Source organism: Anopheles ziemanni, chromosome 3 (assembly GCF_943734765.1).
Source record: "Anopheles ziemanni chromosome 3, idAnoZiCoDA_A2_x.2, whole genome shotgun sequence".
In the NCBI taxonomy this organism is placed as follows: Eukaryota; Metazoa; Arthropoda; class Insecta; order Diptera; family Culicidae; genus Anopheles; species Anopheles ziemanni.
Genome location: NC_080706.1, coordinates 68,003,754 through 68,024,129, shown reverse-complemented (window position 1 = coordinate 68,024,129; position 20,376 = coordinate 68,003,754). Strand labels below are relative to the sequence as shown.

The following is a 20,376-nucleotide window of genomic DNA, read 5'->3' as shown; positions in this document are numbered from 1 at the left end:
ACATGCCAAGATCTGCTGAAGAGCCAGGTTGCCGCTTTCCGTGTGACAGAACACAAACCCCTCGTGGGGATATGTTTGAAAGAATGTTTAGATTTTTTATCCTTTTTCGATTTGTTCTACCTATCAACAACATTTTATGAGTGCCAGATTTCTTTTCAGCTGCGGAATTACTCAGGTCATGCTTTATGTAGAGTACAAAAACTGTAAGTACAAATGTTTGCTAACGGTTTATGACCTATCTTTCAAAGCAATGGCGTGACAGAAACAATGTCAGACCTTTGCCTTCTACAGATCTTGGTACCAAAGCGAACCAAGGGATGAATCTGTCAAAGGCGTCTTGGGCAGTCAGAATGCTCTGGTTGGCGTTAAAACAGGTTCAGACCTGTTTGCTCACTGCCACGGCGAATTCCATTGAATCGCTGCCATTGTAACTGATCTTGGCATCTCACTACGAAAGGTACTGAAAAGTGTGCATTGTGATAGGATAAAAACTTGTGACTACCGTCGATGGAAGTTTGTGTTTCGGTGCGTCCTGTTTTGTGCAAACATTTCCTCTCCAGCGCGATGTCCTGGAGCTTGCATCCGCTTCGATCCGTCCGTCATCCACCCGCAGCAGCCCGTTATTCAAGCTGCGCATTCTTGGGTGTATGAATCGACGGCAGACGCTGGAAAAGGCAAAAATGTGTCCCTATCGTGGTTTAGGTAGGCGTTTACGGTACGAATCTGCACCGCGAGCGTTGTGTGAGTGTTTAAATCGTGTGCTGTAAAAAGTGCAGTTAAATCTCGCGTCCGTACCATTTAAAAGAGGGCAGATAACTAAGAAGAAGGAAAAAACAACAATACCGTAGCGCGGGAGGATACACTTCGCGTGGAAAAATATGCTAAAGAAAACTCCCCCTTTCCCCACATGTTTTTTTTTCGTTTCCTCTCCCCGTCGCGCACGGTTGACATGATTGATCGGTTTGGGAAATGGTTGTGAGTAAACATTTCCCCCGCGAGAAGGAAAGCTCAAGGTGAAGAATTTAATTTACCTTCTACAAAAAACCGACCAATGTAATCCAACTGGACGGTGAAAAATCTTCTCCATCGGTCGCAGTTCTCCACGAACGGCAATGCAATCGATAAGTAATTGTGGAGATAATTATCAATAAGTGGATGGCCCGTAGCTGGGAAGAAGCATAAAGCGAAGAAAGCGGCGGCATCCCGTTTACGCAATAATAAAACAAGTGTTCTCAACTATCCGTAGTGTTTCGATCGAAGGCTGCTGTGTATTTTTTGTACGTGAGTGTGCTCGTGTGTGCGTGGGCAAAGTTTTTGTCAAAAAGGAGTCGATGATAAAGTCCTGGAAATAGGCATTCCAACAAAACGGGCAAGAATTTCAAGTGTCTGTAGCGGTGGGTTTTTCTTCTTTTATTTTAAAGTGCGTGTTACGTATCGCGCGAGGTCCGTCGAAAAAGGGCTCCGGTAGGCAGGTGATGAAGCGTTTCTCACGCGAATAAATGTGTGCGCGTACGAGGGAGTAGAAGCAGGAAAAGCAGGCCCAGACCACCGCAAACACAGCACTGACCAAGAGCAGGCGAAAGGCGCCTTCAAGAGGAAGGCACTCTCGCGGTGAAGCACGAAGACGACGAAGACGACGACGACGAGTGGGCAAAGATGGACGAACGGTTGTTGAACGATCTGCTGGAATGCTCCGTGTGCCTGGAACGGCTGGATTCCTCGTCGAAAGTGCTGCCCTGCCAGCATACTTTCTGCCGAAAATGTTTGGAGGTAAGTAAGTGAACTGCGCCATCACCGCGAAACCCGCTAAAAAGGATACTCTGTTGGCGTTTGAGTTGGATTTGGTCGGATCATTTTTGTAATCGTTTCCCGATCAAAAAAGGGCCCCGATCTCCGTGTACGTATTTGCGGTGTGTGGCTCGTTGACAAAATCCCGTTTCATAATCCTTTCCAATTTCTTTAAGGATCAACGTGTCGGCGCGAAAGGGGCGCGGATGGGAGAATGATAAAATCTGTCGAAAATGTCCCGCCCAAGCAGGCTGTGCACATTGCGTAGGAATGCGATAGCGAGCGGGCAAGGGGGATATGAGGGCAGACAGCAAGCGAGCGCGCAAAGGCATTCCAAAATACAACCACCGCAAGGCACAGTTGATTTTGCAGCAGCTCATTTGCGATGCTGGAATTTTGATGTATATCTCCGTTGTGATACCTATACTCGCACTGCGGCGCCCCTCCCACCGCCAACCCGCTCGGCTAAAGGTCGCCAGGTTCCCGTGTTGCTCATCCCATGCTTCCGGGAGTGTACACACCGCGCCGTTCGTTCGCGGCCCGCCCGCCCACAGTTGGAGGCTGGGAAAAGACTCCACACTCCACTCTGGCTGGGAAAAGAAGATGGACGCCTCGGAAGAAGTGGTCGGTTAAGCCACGGATGGCACATTACCATCACAACCTGTGTGGTTCCTTCCCTTTCCGTCGTTCGCTGTCTCTCTCCCCGTCTTCGGCGAGCAATGTTTGTGTTCTGGCGTTCTTCAGCCAGAGAATGGTAAACTATGCGGGATTTTCTTTCGCGCTTCTTTCGCATCGCATCGGTACGCGTTTACACACGTAAGACGTTCTCACCGGCGGCGGTGTACCGACATGGCGCGGGATCATGGGGTCCCTTTCTTGGCCCTTTCTTGCGTCCCGTACTTTGTGTGTACCAATGCCGCTCAGGTGTTCCCGGCGATCATGATTCTGCCGTCTCATTTCGTGCGTTTTTGTGAATGGGCATTTCATTTTAATAATATGTATGTTGGCCGCTTTGCCGCGCTTCGAAAGCAGCTTACCTCATCCGACAACAACATCGCCAACGTTACATTACACTTTGCCTTCCTCTTTCATTCGATCATTTTTCTCAGTCGCGGTCGCGAACTCTTGATACTTCCACCCCTTTTTTGTACACAAGCTCCACTAACTTTGTTCTAACACCCCCAGACCCCTCGAGTTCGAAACGATACCTTAAAATAGTTTCCGGAAACGCGGCCAGTTTTTCAGATCGCCGAATGACTCCCAGCTTTTTACCAGGCGAAGGAAAGAAGATTTAATCATCGTTCGTTCTTTCGGTCGTTCGTTCGATTCTTCATCCTTTCTCTAATGCTTTCCTCGCGCTCAGCTTTTATCGATAATTGCGCACTCGGATTGCCGGTGTTTATTGTGGGGGGGTTCATTCGACGCACATCGATGGGGCCCGGGGTGATGTCGGTTAAATTGTACACTGCCCCGGGACGGGAAGTGCGCAAAGGATTTTCTCCCCGCGATCCAAACAGCCCTCCATTGATTGTTATCTGTAGCAAGTTCGATGATTGAAATTGTTGAAATTTTTATGTTTTTTTATTATGAATATGAGATTTGAAAAAAAACGAGAACAAAGTGCGATTTACAGAAAGTATTGAGTAAAAAATACCATGCAAATAATGGGGTTGTTATAGGGATAAAATCTTGAATTCTACCACCAACAAAAAACTAGTTTGTAACAAACAGAAATTATTGCTTAATGTAGTCACATTTCAAGAAACAATCAATCCATATTTTGGTATATAGCTTTCTCTGCATCTCGTATTTTATTAATGATTAAAACATTTCGTTTTTTGCTCATGTTTGCTTCATTCGTCTTGTTGAGTCATATCTCGTTACTTTATATGTATTGTTGTGTCAATATAGTTTCGATTGTTTAATTAAAAATACGTCCAACCATTTTTATCATTCCCTATTTGTTAAGCTTTAATATTTGTGTTTAAACATTTCGTTTGTATCGAATATTACCTTCAGTCAAGATGCATATTGTTGTTATCAATTCGCCGTTATCTTCCCTTTTCAGCCAAATTTAGTTAAGTAAAAAAAGTGCACGTTTGGTGACACTCACATGAGCCAGAAGTGTAATCTTCCTTACTCTACCTAAATCCGCTCTTGATCCGGTTTCTTCGCTGTTTTTTAGCTGGCCTTCGTCTTTTTAGCCTCCGTTTGTTGCCGCTTTCGGAGTATTTATGTGCATACGAAAGGAATTTGTTTGTCGGTCGTACTTCTTTTTTCCTAACCAAATATCATCCTCCAAAACTTTACCGATCTTCTAGTAATGCTAATTGGAATACATTTTGTGTGTAAATTATTTAGAACCATTAGAAACGGTTCTCCAACGCGAAACCCCTGTGAAGGGCAAACGGCATACACTCGACCCGGGAATTCGTTCGACCGCTGATGGAAAGTGCAAACGTTAGCAACACATTTAACATGCAGTTGAGAAAATTACTTTCAACGATCTTGTTTATCTTTTAGAACGAACATTCGGCCCTGTCCCTGGGAGAAGTAGTATGTGCGCGCTGCTCCGCCTTGCTTGCTCTTGGATCGAACAAGAAAACTCGCCCCAACGACGGGACGCGGGAATGCTGGACCAACAGCGTAGTATTGGCCCCCGGGCAGCTGCCACCGATGTGCGTAAAGTGTCGATACCTATAATTGCACACAGTTCAGTTGCACGGACACACGTACCGTTTTTCGGATACTAATTGCTGAACCAACAGTTGTTTGTTTAAGCCGCGGACGGTGGGGGAAAATGTTTGTGTTCCAATGGAAAATTGAGGTGGAAATTCGATGCATCGTCGTTGGGCGTTTCTGATGAAGTTTCAAAAAAACAAAAAATGATCGAATGAGCCTTCAAAAGGTCATTCGCGAACGGAATAAAATGCTGCCATTTGCTTGTTTTACGGGCAAGTATGCCCATGGATGTGTTCTTTTGGTCTTTTGTTATGTTGATGATTTATAATTCATGACTGGAGACGGATAAATTTTGCAACTATACACGTTTTGCGTTTTATTCACTATTAAACATAATTATGTTGCTTCCAATTTATTCATCAAACACTACCTGTTGCTCCTGTTACTAACCGCCGTTCGCCGACGTACGCTTTGCAAATCTTTTATCTTACCAAAACCTTCGGAAAAGATCGCTCGGAGTAATCGCGCTCGCTCGTTAAACTTGTTCTTGCTTTGTGAACGCAACCAGTTATTTTTTTGTGTGAAACGGATTTGCGAACCCCGGATAGCTTCTTCTCTCAACGTCATCGAACCGGTTTTCGGCAAAAACACGTGCATCGGAGCTGTTGAAATGGAGATTTTTCGACCATCGCTTCGCTTGATCGGTTCGGGGAAGTGCAGACTTCCAACGCCGAGACCCCATGCGGTGAAGTTGTTGAGCGAAGCTGAGCAGCGTTTTTAGATGCGCAAACCTCCTCCTCCCTCCTTCGGGTTATGATTCACTGGAAGATGCCTTTTTTTCGGCCGTCTTCCAGGGTCCGATCCAGTATGGTAAAATATCCCGGCTCCCGGTTGCATCAGTTTTTGAAAGAAAATGTTAAAACAGGTCTTTTTGTCGTCCATGTTTTTCCTTTTAATCTTTATTTTAATTAAATACCTAATCTGTTAAACGCTTCCTGGAAGGGTTCTCTGGTGTGTATTCTAAATCATATTGCGCACCACATCGGTCCAAACCTCTTATTGTACGTCAACTTCTTCGCTGGAGCGTCGCCCGCTTCAACCTTGTGGCTTATGCAACGCACAACCGAACGACCTGATCTGGTCTAACCCCCCCTCCTCCTTTCTGTACCCACTGCCTCCCTATCCAGAGCCGTCCGTGGCCACCTTTCTTATGCAGCAAAATTGTCTTCGCCGAGGAGACAAGTTCTCTCCTTTAAAACCGCGAGCGAACGAGCAAACGATCGCGTTGCATTTTTGCTTGCAAGCGCGGGAGAGATGAATCGAGAAACGAATAAAGGCGCCCCGTTTTTCAACCCCTTCATCCGTCCGCCTTCTTACCCCACACGATGGTGGTGCACCACGCAGAAAGTATGGCAAATGGCAGCTGACAACCACAACCACCACCCCACGGGCTGCTGGTCTCTGAGTCAGCGACGAAGGACCATTTTTTTTGTCTCAGAAAACCAACTCCTCAGATCTGGCCGGGAAACGATTTCCAGGCTCACAAAACTTTGGCGCAAGGTCTGGGGGACAAGTTTAATTCAGCATGTGTTTGTTTTTTTCTTGGTCGACAAATTTATCTCAATTGTATAAGTTACCCCTGGCCAGGCCATGTTCCAAACGAACAGTTAACAGTTGGTAATAAGTAATTAAAAAATGGTGCTATCTCAATCGTCTGTCGGGTTGGTTTTCTGTATGGCTGCTCGCTAATTACTTTGTACCCTATTTAACATACAATTGTGCTTATATTTTTTATTAGTAAGAACAACTCGTACCAAACAATTTGAATGTTGTTTTTTACATCTTTAATTTATTTATAAACCAAGATGGGCTGGGAACGTTATTTGTATAAATACAACTGGAATCTTCTAAAGCAGGGATCGGCACACGTTTTCCAAAAAGAGCCGGATAATTACAGAGGAACCGAAAGCGCTGGCCGGATACCTTAAACAATGCTTTAATGTTTTCAAAGTAATACAAAACCCTGTTGAATAGAGTATCAACTTTAAAAATAGTATTTACAAAAATTACATGAAAAGTGGCATAAGCTAAAGTATTCGAATTTTTTTCGTAATTCTTTCTTAAACATATTCATGCTTTTTTTACGTTGAATTTTGATCATCACATAAATGTTAGTTTATTTTACTGTTAACAATTTTAAAAAATTCTACGGTAAAAGAGTAAATGAGGCCCCGGCCGCCATGTTTTCGATCGTGGCTACACCTCTTGTGGACGTTTAAACTGAATGTATGCAATTGGCGATACATTAATTCGTTAAACTCAACCTACGAGTATTTGAACCGTAGTGTGTACCGTTAATTTCGGCTACGCAATCAACCTAAGGGTGCGGTATGAGGGGGGCCCACGGGCCCCCCTTATTTCTCAAAACTATAACAAACTCTCTTTTTCGGTAGACCTAGCGCAGTCCGCTCGCTTCGCTCGCTGCGGGCGCGCCGCCGTTTCCAAATCATTTCTTCGGCTAAACTCATTGTTTCATGCTGTCCATCATGTGTGGTATAGTTTACTTACTAGTAACTTAACATGAAAAAGTATATTAACCCGCATTCAACCCCCACTGCGTGATTAGTTTAAACCGTTATGGTCTTTAAAGCGAACCGTTAGCGTTCAAAAATTCGAAACGAATGCATGTGTGGCGCTTTGCATAGCTTCAGGCGCTAAATGTGAACCAGTAGGAAGAGGAGAATCTAGCCCGGGGCCTCATTTACTCTTTTACCAATTCTACTTCAAATAAATCCTGTTTTAAATTATTTTTAAATATCTTAGTTTTACTGGCGTACTCTCTGGGAAACTATAATAAGTCAGCTTCGATAGGTTTTCAATACTGCGAGCCTTATTTTATTTTGTGATGGATATGAAAATTGTATTCCTTGAATGTAGCTATTTCGGATGCAAAGTAAACGAGTTATTGCTATCGGATTTTGGAGGAGGCTCATGACGCTAGAACATTTTAAAACGATCTATTATACCAGTACGATAGAAAAAGTGGTATAATCCCAAATGAGGCCCCCTAGTCGCCGCATCGTCGTCATTTTTTCCACGTGTGCGCCTGAAAGTATGCAATAGGTGGCACATCAATTCGGTTTGAATATTTGAACCGTTGAATTACCGTTAGAAGCTGTAATGACTTGAACTAATCGGTTAAACTGAGCAAGATGGAGATCATAAACCAATGAGTTGGACTGAAGAAATGAGTTTGAAACGGCGGCGCGCCCGCAGCGAGCGCAGCGAGCGGACTGCGCTAGGTCTACCGAAAAAGGGAGTTTGTTATAAATTTGTGAAATAAGGGGGGCCCGTGGGCTCCCCTCATACCGCACCCCTACGTTGATGGCGTAGCCGAATTTTGATACACTCATGTAAGTAATGCATGAGGGAGTTTATGTTGTACATCCTTTCCAGTATAATCATCATCTTTAATTTAACGAGAATTCAATTCAAACGGTTCACACAACGGCATTTGTTTCACCAATTGCATACCTTTAAGGTGCATCCGCTCACAAATGGTGTAGCCACAACAGCGATTTCGGCTGGGGGGGCTTCATTTGGGATTTTACCGAAAAAGTTTAATAAAAATTATACTAGAAAGTCATTTGGTATTGAATAATTCGTTCAACAATTTTAATCTTCATGTTGGGGAAGAAAAACCCTGACATCGTGAGCAAATCCGCTAAAAATTGTGATGGATTTTTTGTATAAAAACTAAAATTTTATTATGGGCCGGATTTCGCCCGCGGGTCGTATTTGCCGACCCCTGCTCTAAAGGAACGTAATTTAGATAAATATCTTCTCAGTCGCAAGGTGGTATGTATGCGTTAATGTTTTTGTTCATATTCAAATGTGTGACAACAAAAAATGACCACCATCCTGTTATGCTGGATGGTTACCTGCATTATTTTCTTCTTTTGTCTAATGTGTGGTCGTACAGACGCTGGAGCCGGTTTTTGTGCACTTGAATAATTTTACCGAATAATTTCGCTACTGCTTCAGGAATAGTGAAGCAAAAAAAAAGAACTCAACGGAAGAATTGCTAATGAGTCTACAACAACTTGTGTCCGAGCACATTACGACCCTCCATCTTTGGGTTTTAGGTAACAACTATAATAATTACATGGCATCAGTGTGTATATGGTTGTTGATTGCGACTTTTTACTTCTGCCGAGCAAAACCAATGAGAGAAAAACGGAAGAAAGTGCCCGTTGTGGAAAGAACCCTTCTTTCCCGCTCGCCTCCCACAGGAAAAGGCAAGCGTGGAATGCTGGAACTATGCCCAGATGCAAAACACGTTTTCCACATCTCGGCAACTTCAACGTACTCTCTCTACGGTTTGCAGCAACATATGGCATTTGTCGGAGCACCGTGTTGGGGTTGTGCTTATTTTGCTGGCCAGGAACGCGCCCAGCATGCCAGAGTCAATAGACGAGAAGAAAGTCCGATAGCGTGAAAATGTTGTATTTTCGCATGCCAGCATTCGGCTGTGGCCCCGCGGGATGCAGCTAAAACAACTGGCCCAAAACCGGTATCGGTCAGCCGGGGAACGGAGACGACGCTGCCCATTGGCTTTATTTCTGTGATCCCGGATTCGGCGAAGCGCCCACGAGCCTCCAGAAGAGGCAAAAGATAAAAGGCCTACAAAGGATGGCAAGGAAAAGTATGTGCATTCTAGTTGATGTTATTTGAGACACTTGAGGAAGCAAAAAAAAATCCCACCCGACGACGACACCATCACTGATGTAATAAACTCCTTCGTAAAAGGGGAGGGAAAAGGTCATAAGGACGAAGGAAAAGCGGGCTGCATTGCCGATGTGATGGATGACCCTGGGCTTTATTTTTAGGTTTCTACATCTCCGTTGTTCCGTTCGCTTGGGTGTATGGTTCTTTCCCGATCCCGCTTCGTCGCTGGAAACTGTAAGGATTCTAGGAGTTTTTGAGGTTTCACATTTACATCACGAGAGGGGATTGCGATGAACTTCCGAGAAAATGCAGAACTAGATCTTTCATGTTGTTCATCATCGGGTTCGGGTAGTCCTATTTCCGGATGTGACGGTTGGGAACTAGGGAGGGGTTTGTGATGTAATATTCGTAAGTCACTGTCATTGCTTGAAAGATAAAGCTCTATTTTTCCGACATTGTAGAACTGGAAAAAGCGGCTCCCTTAGATAGTATTCCGCGCGCAACAACTTGTTGAAAATGCTGACAGCAACATCCTCCAGGGCATCAAGTGTCGATTATCTTGTTTCGCCGTAACTTGGCGCGCACTCCTGAACCCAAAAGATAACACGGGTGCTATCGGGTGACTTTATTTTTTTACGACCCTCCAATATATACCGGAACGATAGCGCGAACTAATTGGCGACATTCGTTTTTCTCCTTGTTCTCATGCTTTCTCTTTTACATTTTCTCAAACACAGGAAATCGTTGCGAGCCATCAGGAACTACGCTGCCCGGAATGTCGCGTCCTGGTGGAGGTGCGAATAGACGAGCTACCTCCAAACGTGCTGCTGATGCGTATTCTAGAAGGTAAGACCGGACGCTGACCGATGGCCGAACACGATCAATTAACACACACTCGACCCTGTTTCGCGCACTGTTTTCTAGGCATGAAGACGGCGGAATTGAATAGTCAAAATACCAACCACCAACCCTCCCCCGGCAATAATGGCAAACCCACGTGCAATCGTAATCAATCACAGGGCGCCGCTCCGAACGCGGGCGGTGGCTATCACCACCACCACCAGCACCAGCAGCACCTCCATCATCAGCAACATCCATCATCGGGTGGGGCTAAAATGGGCAAATCGATGGCCCACGGTGGAACTGGTGGCAGCGAACAGGGACCACATCAGCAGCAGCAGCATCAGCACCACCATCAGCCGTTGTCGCGAATTATTGCCTCGAATGCCGTCACAATCAGTTCCGCGACGACGACGACGACCACGGCAGCATCCAACGCGGCCCTAGACTTGTCCAAAATCCCACACGCGAAGGCGTTCTACGATTTTTCATCCAGCGAAACCAGGTATGCCAAGGAAGCCGCCCGCGAGCACTGGAATGTATCATGTAATGCATATGCAAAGCCATCTGGCCATTGCCTTTGTTCACGAGAAAAAGAAAACAAATGCCACCACAACGGCCGTTGGTTGACTTTCTTTCTATTTCTCCATTCTGCAGTGATATTAGCTTCCGCAAGGGTGACATTATTCTGCTGAAGAAGAAAATCGACCACAACTGGTGCGTGGGCGAGGTGAACGGGAAGGAGGGTGCGGTGCCACTGAACCACATCAAGGTGATCGTACCGCTGCCGTTCCCGCAGTGCAAGGCACTGTACGACTTCCGGATGGGCCCGTCCGAGGAGGAGGGCTGCCTGACGTTCAAAAAGGGTGCCCTCATCCACGTTCTGCGGCGCGTCGACCAGAATTGGGCCGAGGGCCGGATAGCGGAGAAGATCGGCATCTTTCCGATTTCGTTCGTCGAGATGAACGGTCTCGCCAAGCATCTGATGGACAGCTCACTGAAACAGTAGGTGTCGGTGTGGAGAAGAGGGTTTTTTTTTCATTGAAGACAATTTATTAGAATATGTTACGAACAAAAATCAATAGAAGAAACATGATAAAATTTAAATAAATGAGCTCCATCAACAAACATTTTGCTCATATAAACCATTTGTCATCTCATTTCTAGCCTGATGGGAAACAATTCCAATAGGACCGTTCCGCCGACTCCATTCGACCTACATGCTAGTGCCACCAGCAGCAGCGATACGAGCTCGAGCGTCACTACGAGCCCCAACTCGTCGACCAGCACGACGAGCTCGAATTCCAGCACGGCTCCGAGCAGTCCGACAGCTCACTTCCTGCAGTCGCAACCTTCCGGCGCGACGACCGTGGCCCCTACCGCCAGCAAGCCACAATCGAAGCAGCAGCACCATCGTTCCGATCCAGCCAATCGGGAGAAACGACATTCACTAACGACGGCCACCTTCGGTATGCCGAACAGTGGCGCGGGTTCGGCTGGATCAGCGTCGACCAGCGTTGCCGGGAGCGGCGCGTTGCAACCGAACCAACCGGTGGCGCATCGGCATTCGACGGAAATGTTAAACAGTGACACGGAGACGGCGCGTCATCCGGTTCCGATGGCGATGGCAGATAGTCCGGGTTCATCGTCGGGCAACGCCGCCGCGGCCTCCTATCAGAAGTGTAACCTGACGAAAGCTAGTCAAATGTACCAGGCCCATCCGCAGCTACCGACCACCTACGTCGCCCTATACCCGTACAAACCGCAGAAACCGGACGAGCTGGAGCTGAAGAAAGGATGTGAGTTAGTTAACTATACTATGGTATAGTCATAATTTCTATGATCATATTTGTTGTGGATTTTATGAAAGTTTATGGAAAACGTATCGACTGAACAAAGGGTGTTTTGTCTTTCTCTTTTTTCTAGCAATCTATTATGTCACGGAACGTTGTCAGGACGGCTGGTTTAAGGGCACCAATTGGCAGAAGAAATCCGGTGTATTCCCTGGAAACTATGTGCAAATCTACAAGGGCCGTGAAGGTGCTGCGGTAAGCAAATGACAGCCTTTTTCATACCAATAAACCTCAAGGTACCATTCGTTTACATGCGTCCCCTTTTTTCCAGTCCGGTGGCCGTAATGCGAATGCAAATTCTTCCGGGAAGCTTAACAACGTTTCCAGTCCGCACTCCGGATCCTCGGCAGCGAACGGTGGTGGCGGCGGTTCCGCTGGTGCCATGAACAATTCCCCGAACGGAGGTTCGTCTTCCCCGCTTCAGCTGCCGCTGCAACTGCCCGAGCTTCCGCCACGAAACACTAACCAGCAGCAGCAGCAACAACAGCAACAACAGGGTATGAAGTACATCGAGTCCATCTTTGGCCGGCAAAGTTCGCTCGACGTCGGTGGTGGTGGTTCCCCGAGCAATGATACGCCGCAACACACCACGACGGGATCGGATGCGGCGACCACGACGCCACCTTCATCGGCGGCCGCGACGGGAAAGGTGAAAAAGGACTCGTCTGCGGTCAGTCTGATGAAGCGGTTGACGAACATGAAACGCTCGAAATCACCAACCGGTTGCTCCGGTGGCACGGCCAATCCGGCCTACACAAGCGATGGTTCGTTGTTCGAGGAGACGGCGGGAAATGGTGGTGGTGGAAAATCGTCTCCCAGTGGCAGTCCAGCTAGCGGGGCAGGACCGGTAGCTAAGCCCAACTTCCAGCAGATCGTTAATCCGGTGCATGTTCGGTAAGTTTGAAGGAAAATATATCAGGGTGCGTGATGAATTTTGGACTACATTTTAGAAAATTATTTCTCACATTTGCGTAACAATATTAAGATAAATATGACAGCACTGGAAAGATTATTGTGTGAACTATTAGAAAAAATAACCAAAAAGTAGAAAACATAACGATGTCGAAACAAAAGAACATTTGTTCTTTAGTCAGTAAAAGTGTCGAAACGTTCAGTTCACAGGGTATTTTAATGTATAGAGTAAACTTCGACAAAGAATAGGTAAACATTACTGGGGCCTTGTTCAGCCAAGTTCACAAACTCTGATAGGGTAGTTTTGATCTTTATCAGCGAATTATCATGTTGAAGACAGCTTTGTTTTGCTTTTTATAAATGCAGAAAACGTATAAAACTGACAAATTTGTACTCACGTTTAAAGACCCCCGATTGGTGTTACCGTTTTTTTGCAGAAATTTAGCAAAACCCTGATAAAATTAATAGTACACATAACACACATAAGAAACAAAGTTCTTAACTTTACTCCAAAAATTCGTCAAACTCCTCGTACAGTAGAACGTCGAATATCCGCATGCGGAGTATACTGTACATTCATTTTCGCTCTTGATGAGGCTTTGTTTTAAATCTCTGCTCCCCATTTTCTTGTCCCCCTTCAGTTCCGGTTCGTGTCCCAGTCAGCTGTTGCAGAATTTACCGATGGATTTGATGATGAACGGTGGTGGTGTTGGACATGGTCCACATCAGCAGCAGCAGCAGCAGCAATCGGCACAACACCACCAACAGAATCCAGCCTTCCCTAGTGGTATGGGACGCGGAGAAAACGCTCCCTTGATGTACGGTTCGCAGCGCATCAAACCCCACAAGGAACGACCATCGATGCAAGGGTGAGAGCGGGTGTTTGTTTAACGACCAGAAACAGTATAGTTTTAATTCCCTCTTTTTCGCTTCATTAATTTTAGTTTCAAGTACGGAGCGGACCATAGCGTCGTCACGGCGATGCCGAAACACATTGCCCACGAGGCGCCCGCATCGACTTCCTCGTCGCACATGGCTGCCAAACAGCAGACGCAGATCTACCACCGAAAGTCGCAGAGCCTCGACGCGTCCGCCATCATCTCCCAGCTCGGCCCGTCTCAGCACCCCAATGCACAGTCGGCCAGTAATGGCACCCCCTCGAAATCATCTTCTTCCAAGTCGTCTCATTCGCAATCGGTTCGAGAAAGGTAAGCGTCGGGAGCAAGGAATCGGGATTGGGATTCGGTCTCTTATCGTTTCACCTTGTGTTCCCTCCACAGGTTTAAATGCATTGTCCCTTACCCGCCCAACAGCGAGTACGAGCTTGAGCTGCGGGTGGGTGACATCGTCATGGTGCACAAGAAACGCGACAACGGTTGGTACAAAGGGACGCACGCACGCTCCGGCAAAACTGGACTCTTCCCGGCGTCCTTTGTCGAACCGGTGGACACATGACATCGTTTCCAGTAACGCCGCACCCCGCTGATGATGGGCGGTACCGCCGGTTTTCTGGCATTCAATCGCGCCCCCGCAAAAAGGAAGGAACAACGTGCTGCTGTGCACAACAGTTGATACCATTTGTACCTTGGAATGTTGATGTGAATGGTTCCAGTGACCTGATGGGATTTCTTAAAAAAAACTCGGTTAGGACCTGCAGCAGGTCTAGGTCTATAACCTCAGAAAACGTAGTGTTTCGGTCCCAGTTTACTTCTATTGGTTCGGTAAATCAGCTATGTCTTGATCCTGAGTTAGCAATTGAATGGAAAGATGATAGTTTTATGTTTCCTATTTTCTTCATTTCAAACTTCGTAATAGTGATCACATGCGAAGTAACTTAAACATCGTGTTTTGTGAACACGCCGTGGGCTGTGCCAACGTCGCTTCACGAATCTCTCTGCCGCGAAACTTTTGTTTTCCTGCGTGGCTTTCGTTACAGTCGATAGCAATACACAAAAAAAACGATATGAGCTTATCTTAATCGCTACGTCGAACTGGGTCTACAAGCATAAAACGCAAACGATTTTGTTTTAGCCCCTCAACTCAACATATGGATACTCTTCCCATTGGAAAACCTACACAAAGTCTGCTCTTTACTTGATGGTGCCTATATATATTATTTCTTAATTCCTTCGTATCTGCAATGTTTTATAATGATATTTACTTTGTAAGGGTTCGTTTTCATTTCCAATTCTTATTTTGCTTCGTGCTTTGTATTCTTTTCGAATGAATTAGGAACGTTGTTGGTGCCGATTTGCATTTAATAAAGCACATTCGCCATATCTGTAGAAATAGTAACTTCCTATAGCAGTGGCACGTTTGAATGCAGCGGAAAAAAACACTTCCCAGCGCGCAATGCCCGCTGTTGCCCTTTTATCTCAAAGTTTGTTTTAATTATAGTATTGTTTTAAATCGGAAATAGGATTTTAATCTATAAAATAGATTACTCCTTGCAATAAGCACAAACCTATATAGAGAGCGTAAACAAAGCAAGCGATGTTAGAACCACACAATTATCCACAAGAGAAAAAAAAACACCTGCTCCAACTACCTAGCCACTGCTAATTACCTTCTTCTAGTGCTACTACTTGTTCGTTAACTGTGAAAGTGTGATGGAATTTTAGCATATTCAAATTGTACAAAAACTCTCAAAACAGTGTTCTCGCATATGTGACAAGATGTATGTGTGTGTGTATGTAGGAAAGACGAAAAAGGGATGCAAATACTATGAATATGGCCGTGTTATGTTAATAACTGCAATGTTTCGCATTGAGCATGCAAGGTGAAAGTTAGGTGAACAAAATTTCATCAAAGGAAATATTTAAAACAAACCACGTAGCATGCATATTTGCTAACTGTTGAAAGTTATATGTAAAGCAAGATCTAACGCGCAATGATATTAGGGAAATACAATGCTGTACTAAAATCGGTATTAGAAATAACTAATCATGGAGGAGCGGTCTTTCGAATAGGGATGGTGTAGTTGTAAGGAATACTCGTAAAAAGAAAGGCATATATACAAAACCATGCACGTGTTAGACTACACTTTCGGTGGAAGGAATCCGGAAAGACCGTGGTGATGGTCGAAGATATTTGGAAGCACTGCAAAAACAAGATTGGCCGTGTTCAGGTGCGTCCGATACGAGCTACGAAACACAGGGTGGACTAGTCTAGATAAAAAAAATAATACAAAAAAGCAAAAAGATAGAAAATTTGAATAAGCCAATCGGTATTTAGCATAATTGCTTATTTTGAATACGAGAAGGAGAGATCAAGAACAAAAAACGAAAAGAATTAAGGAGCGGTGATGGTGCATGTCACCCTCTCCCCGCCTCCTGTTTATACAGGTTAAAAGTACTATCGTGTAACACCAAAATTTGATATACCTACCGGTCGACCGAGCAGACGACGATCGACGAATTGGCCAATCCAAAATCCATCCATAACAACCCTTAATCCTCGTTGCGCCCATATTTTCCGGTATAGCGACGTTGAGGAAGTAGCAACTTCAGTTTAGTACAATTGCACCAAAAGTGTCTCACTGTACTCACTGTGTGTATGTATCTGTGTGTATGTGCTTGTGTGTCCTTGTCCGTCGGAAGGAAGAGATAGAGAGAGATAAAGAGACACAGGAGTGTCGGAACACAGTATTTATTTACACGCTTTTACGTTCGATGATAGTGTACACTGGAGAGTGCTCGGGGGAAAAAACGTGGGCCAATTTAGTGAATTAGCCCTAGCAGGAGCTCGTTTGCGCCGAATATCGCAGCTGGGACATTTGATAGCAGTATCGATTATCTGTGTATTTGTGTGAATGTCTTTTCTCTTGATGGACCGGTGGTTAATTGTACTTAGAAGAAGAAATAAATCTGAAACAAATAAGAAATATGAGCTTCTGGGGTTATGCAGTTTTCCACTGTTGAGAAATTTTGATTGATTTAAAAACAAAATCTGTAGACTCCACAATTTATGTCTCCTGAGCGTTGAGGTTACTTGAAATCAACTGAAATGAAGAAAAATTAATGAATAAGGTTCTAAAAATTATAAGTTTTATTGCTCTACAACCAAATCTAAACTCCTTGCAAGTTAATACAAAGGATCTCCTAAAGTTTTCACATTTTCTTGGATTGTTGCATATTTAGTGGTGCTTGTTTTCGTTAATTTATGTGAGAGTTTCTTAGCGAAGATGTTTGATTTGAAATTAATTAATTTTTCCAAATTATGGTTATTCATTACGATTGAAGCTACCTGACATGTCATTTCCTTGGTAACATACGGATTAACCAAGGTTACTTTAATCGAAGTATTCTCCTAGCACGAGATCTAGACTATAGCGCGACGTCCCGTCACGAAACGCGACGTCGCCTGACAGGCGGCTGAACTCCATACAAAAAACTACCGCACAAATCGCGCTAGACGATGCCTAGCGTACAAACAGCGTGACAAAAGCCAGCGCGGCGTCGTGTTTTTCGCTGTTTTTACACCTGGCATCGTCTAGCGCGATTTGTGCGGCAGTTTTTTTTGTATAGAGTTCAGCCGCCTATCAGGCGACGTCGCGTTTCGTGACGGGACGTCGCGCTATAGTCTAGATCGCGTGTAAGATTCTGAAGCATGTTACAGTAACCTGGTGCTTTGGTGGAATGTTTTTGTTGATCATCTGTTTACGAAAATGGATTACGAGAGTGAAAAGGTTTTAAAATTCATCTTTCCGGACGATTATGAAGGTAAGTTAAGGGATGTTGCCGAGCGTAACCGGATGGCTTTCAGTGATTCGCTTAATTCGTTGATATTAAATCACTTTTCTCTTGCTACTAGAACTTGCGGCCCAAGACACAACCGACGTGGCCGATTACCTGCACAAGCTCGGCACGTACAAGGCGGAAGAGCTGAAGAAGGAAAAGGTTCGCCTGCAGGACGAGCACCGGCAGAATGTGGAGCAGACGCAGGACCTTGCCATCTCGAACTACCACACGTTCATCCGGACGGCGGAAAGTTCTCGCGAAATCTATCGCGAGTTTGTTGCGACGGAGCAGAAGCTCGATTGTCTCGGTGAGAAGTGGCCCAAATTCATTGCCGCCTGCCAGTCGTTCCAGCAAAGCTCGGCCGACATCAACGCGGCCCGGCGGCTCAACTCGTTGACGCTGATGCGAAACGCGGAACTGCTGGAGATTCTCGAGCTGCCCCAGCTGATGGACAGCTGCATCCGGGAGGGAAAGTACGAGGAAGCGCTGGAGCTGTCGGCGTACGTGCAGCGGTTGGCAACGAAGCATGGTAACATTCCGGTGATTGAGGTAAGCAAGTTTGACGTTGATAATCCCGGAACACATCTGATTAACTCCACTGTCTTTCAATAGAGTATTAATGAAGCGGTAGAATCCGCCTGGCATACGATGTTAATGCAGTTGCTAGCGCAGCTCCGCACCGATCTGCAGCTCCCAAAGTGCCTCCAGGTGGTCGGCTATCTGCGTCGAATGCAAGCCTTCTCCACCTCCGAGCTGAAGCTTAAATTCCTACAAGCGCGCACCAGCTGGCTGAAGGATCTGCTTGCGTCCATTCCGGATGAAGACGCACATCTGCATCTCACGAAAACGATCGAGGCGACAAGGGTGCATCTGTTCAACATCATCACCCAGTATCGGGCAATCTTTCCCATCGACGATGCCGAAGACGCATCGTTCCAGCTGCACGGCGCCGGGGGACAAGTCACGGCCGACCATGAACGGTTGGCCGGTGATGATGGTAAAATTTTCCACAGCTGGCTGCACGACCAGATCATGGACTTTGTGCGTACGCTCGAGCGCGATCTTGCCTCGAACGATATAACCTCGTACGACACGATCCTCGGCCAGTGCATGTACTTTGGCCTATCGTTTAGTCGCGTCGGTGTCGACTTTCGAGCCCTGGTGGCACCCGTGTTCGTGCGCGTCATCGGTGATGGGTTCCGGGCGGCCATGGTTCGCGTGACGGCACAGTTCGAGCGTGAAATCGAACGCTACACGCTGATCAACAAAGTGCCCAGCATGATCAAGCGGCAGCGGGAGGATCTCCGGGCTGGTGCGTCGTCCGAAGATACTGCCGGATCGGTACAACCGCCGGACATGCTGCTCGACTTCGAACCGCTCGCACTCTACTGCAACGAACTGTTGAGTGTGTTCAACGAATTGCGCCTCTGCTCGCCCATCGCACTGGCCACGCGCGTAACGGAGCTGGTGGAGGGGTCGCTGGAGCAGGTTTGCCGTGGCATTCTCGGGTTCTACCGGCAGGAGCAGCAGGCCTTCGCACCGACCGAGCGCGAGTGCTTCATCAGGTTGTGTTCGTGCTTTGCCTACGACCTCATCCCGTATCTGCAGCGGTGCATACACGTCATTTTCCCCCCGGCGACCCTGGCCAGCCATCTGGGCATCAATGTGCTCACGCTGCAGAAACACGGCATCACGTATTTGAGGCAAGTGAAAATTCTCGAACCGATCGCCTACCTGCTCCCGGATCGGATCGACACGGTGATCAAGCAGGTGGCCGATATGAACGTGAATCCTGCTGTCGAGGAGTCGGTGAGTCGGGAAGAAGCCAACGTGGACGTTAGTGTTACTGATCAATAAAGCAAAAGAGACCCCCTCCGGGAAACGTACAATTTGTTCAATCAAGTCTTCATTGATTTTCCTTTTCCCACACGAATAAGGTTCCCCAGATTCGGTTTGTCTTGTAAAACTTTGTTCGGATGTTTTCCCACCCCTTTTGAAGAACGCCACTTTTCCATAGTATTAAATTTTATTGATTTCTTTACCACATCACGTTTTGCGATTTTTGAATGCTTAGAGCTATTTTTTCTCACCTTAACACACGCCGCACGGTCGATGGGACCGCCATTTCTCTATTACTTGGGTGGAAGTTGATCGCATGGTTTTCACTGTGTAATTAGTTGTTCTTTTTTCCGCCTCAATTTCATAAATTATGTTTAATATTATACCCTACGGGGGGAGGGGCGGGCGGGCTGCTATTCCGTATAGGTTAAATTAAATCTCTTACAAGCTTACTACTACGTAACCGATCGTTCCTGAAACGAACGCAAAACCGATCGTGGTGCGGCTAAATGCTTTCCGGGTCAAACATGAAACCTAACGCGCGCTCGATACTTAAACTAATCTCATTTGAAAACTGTCGTGCATTCTTTGCCCCCCTTCCCAACGTAACAATTTGTTTCGAAGGTGAAAAAGAACTGCAAAAATTAATCCTTTTCTGAACACTCATTGTTCGTTTCGGAAGTCCGAACCTATGGCCTTTTTCATTTATCAATCATTTATCGTTATTGTTGTTCGATCTATGAATATCAGTGGGCAGCAAAATTATATATGACTAGATTTTCTTGTATTTTTGCAATAAAATTTCCTTCCGAAACAATCCATTGCAAACGGTTCGTCTTCGTTTCGCCGTTTTTAAACGATAGCAGTTTTCCCATAAACCTAATTGTCAGATACTTATGAAGTATTTCACATGTTGCCATGGTAATTTACAAGTGTCTGAGAAAATTAAGCAAAGGTTTCTATCGTTCAAAATGGGCTTTACACTCGCTTACTTG

At 45.8% G+C, this 20,376-nt stretch overlaps 2 protein-coding genes across 2 annotated transcripts; both read left to right on the top strand.

The window, feature by feature from the left end:
- Positions 1 to 1,063: 1,063 nt before the first annotated feature.
- LOC131286384 (E3 ubiquitin-protein ligase SH3RF3) lies at positions 1,064 to 14,352 on the top strand. Its single transcript, XM_058315331.1, has 10 exons — positions 1,064 to 1,770; positions 9,936 to 10,044; positions 10,123 to 10,543; positions 10,696 to 11,043; positions 11,206 to 11,837; positions 11,965 to 12,086; positions 12,163 to 12,785; positions 13,445 to 13,672; positions 13,748 to 14,011; positions 14,084 to 14,352. Exons 1-10 carry the CDS (start codon positions 1,657 to 1,659, stop codon positions 14,256 to 14,258), a joined length of 3,036 nt encoding a protein of 1,011 aa, XP_058171314.1. The 5' UTR covers positions 1,064 to 1,656; the 3' UTR covers positions 14,259 to 14,352.
- Positions 14,353 to 17,425: 3,073 nt separating this feature from the next.
- On the top strand, positions 17,426 to 19,399 carry LOC131285329 (conserved oligomeric Golgi complex subunit 8). Its single transcript, XM_058314182.1, has 3 exons — positions 17,426 to 17,524; positions 17,616 to 18,091; positions 18,155 to 19,399. Exons 1-3 carry the CDS (start codon positions 17,470 to 17,472, stop codon positions 19,397 to 19,399), a joined length of 1,776 nt encoding a protein of 591 aa, XP_058170165.1. The 5' UTR covers positions 17,426 to 17,469.
- Positions 19,400 to 20,376: the final 977 nt, after the last annotated feature.

Coding starts and splice junctions, on each gene's coding strand:
- LOC131286384 (XM_058315331.1), top strand. CDS start 1,657: ATGGACGAACGGTTGTTGAACGATCTGCTGGAATGCTCCGTGTGCCTG. Junction 10,544..10,695: donor TTTTCATCCAGCGAAACCAG/GTATGCCAAGGA, acceptor TCCATTCTGCAG/TGATATTAGCTTCCGCAAGG. Junction 13,673..13,747: donor GAACGACCATCGATGCAAGG/GTGAGAGCGGGT, acceptor CATTAATTTTAG/TTTCAAGTACGGAGCGGACC.
- LOC131285329 (XM_058314182.1), top strand. CDS start 17,470: ATGGATTACGAGAGTGAAAAGGTTTTAAAATTCATCTTTCCGGACGAT. Junction 17,525..17,615: donor CTTTCCGGACGATTATGAAG/GTAAGTTAAGGG, acceptor TCTTGCTACTAG/AACTTGCGGCCCAAGACACA. Junction 18,092..18,154: donor GTAACATTCCGGTGATTGAG/GTAAGCAAGTTT, acceptor GTCTTTCAATAG/AGTATTAATGAAGCGGTAGA.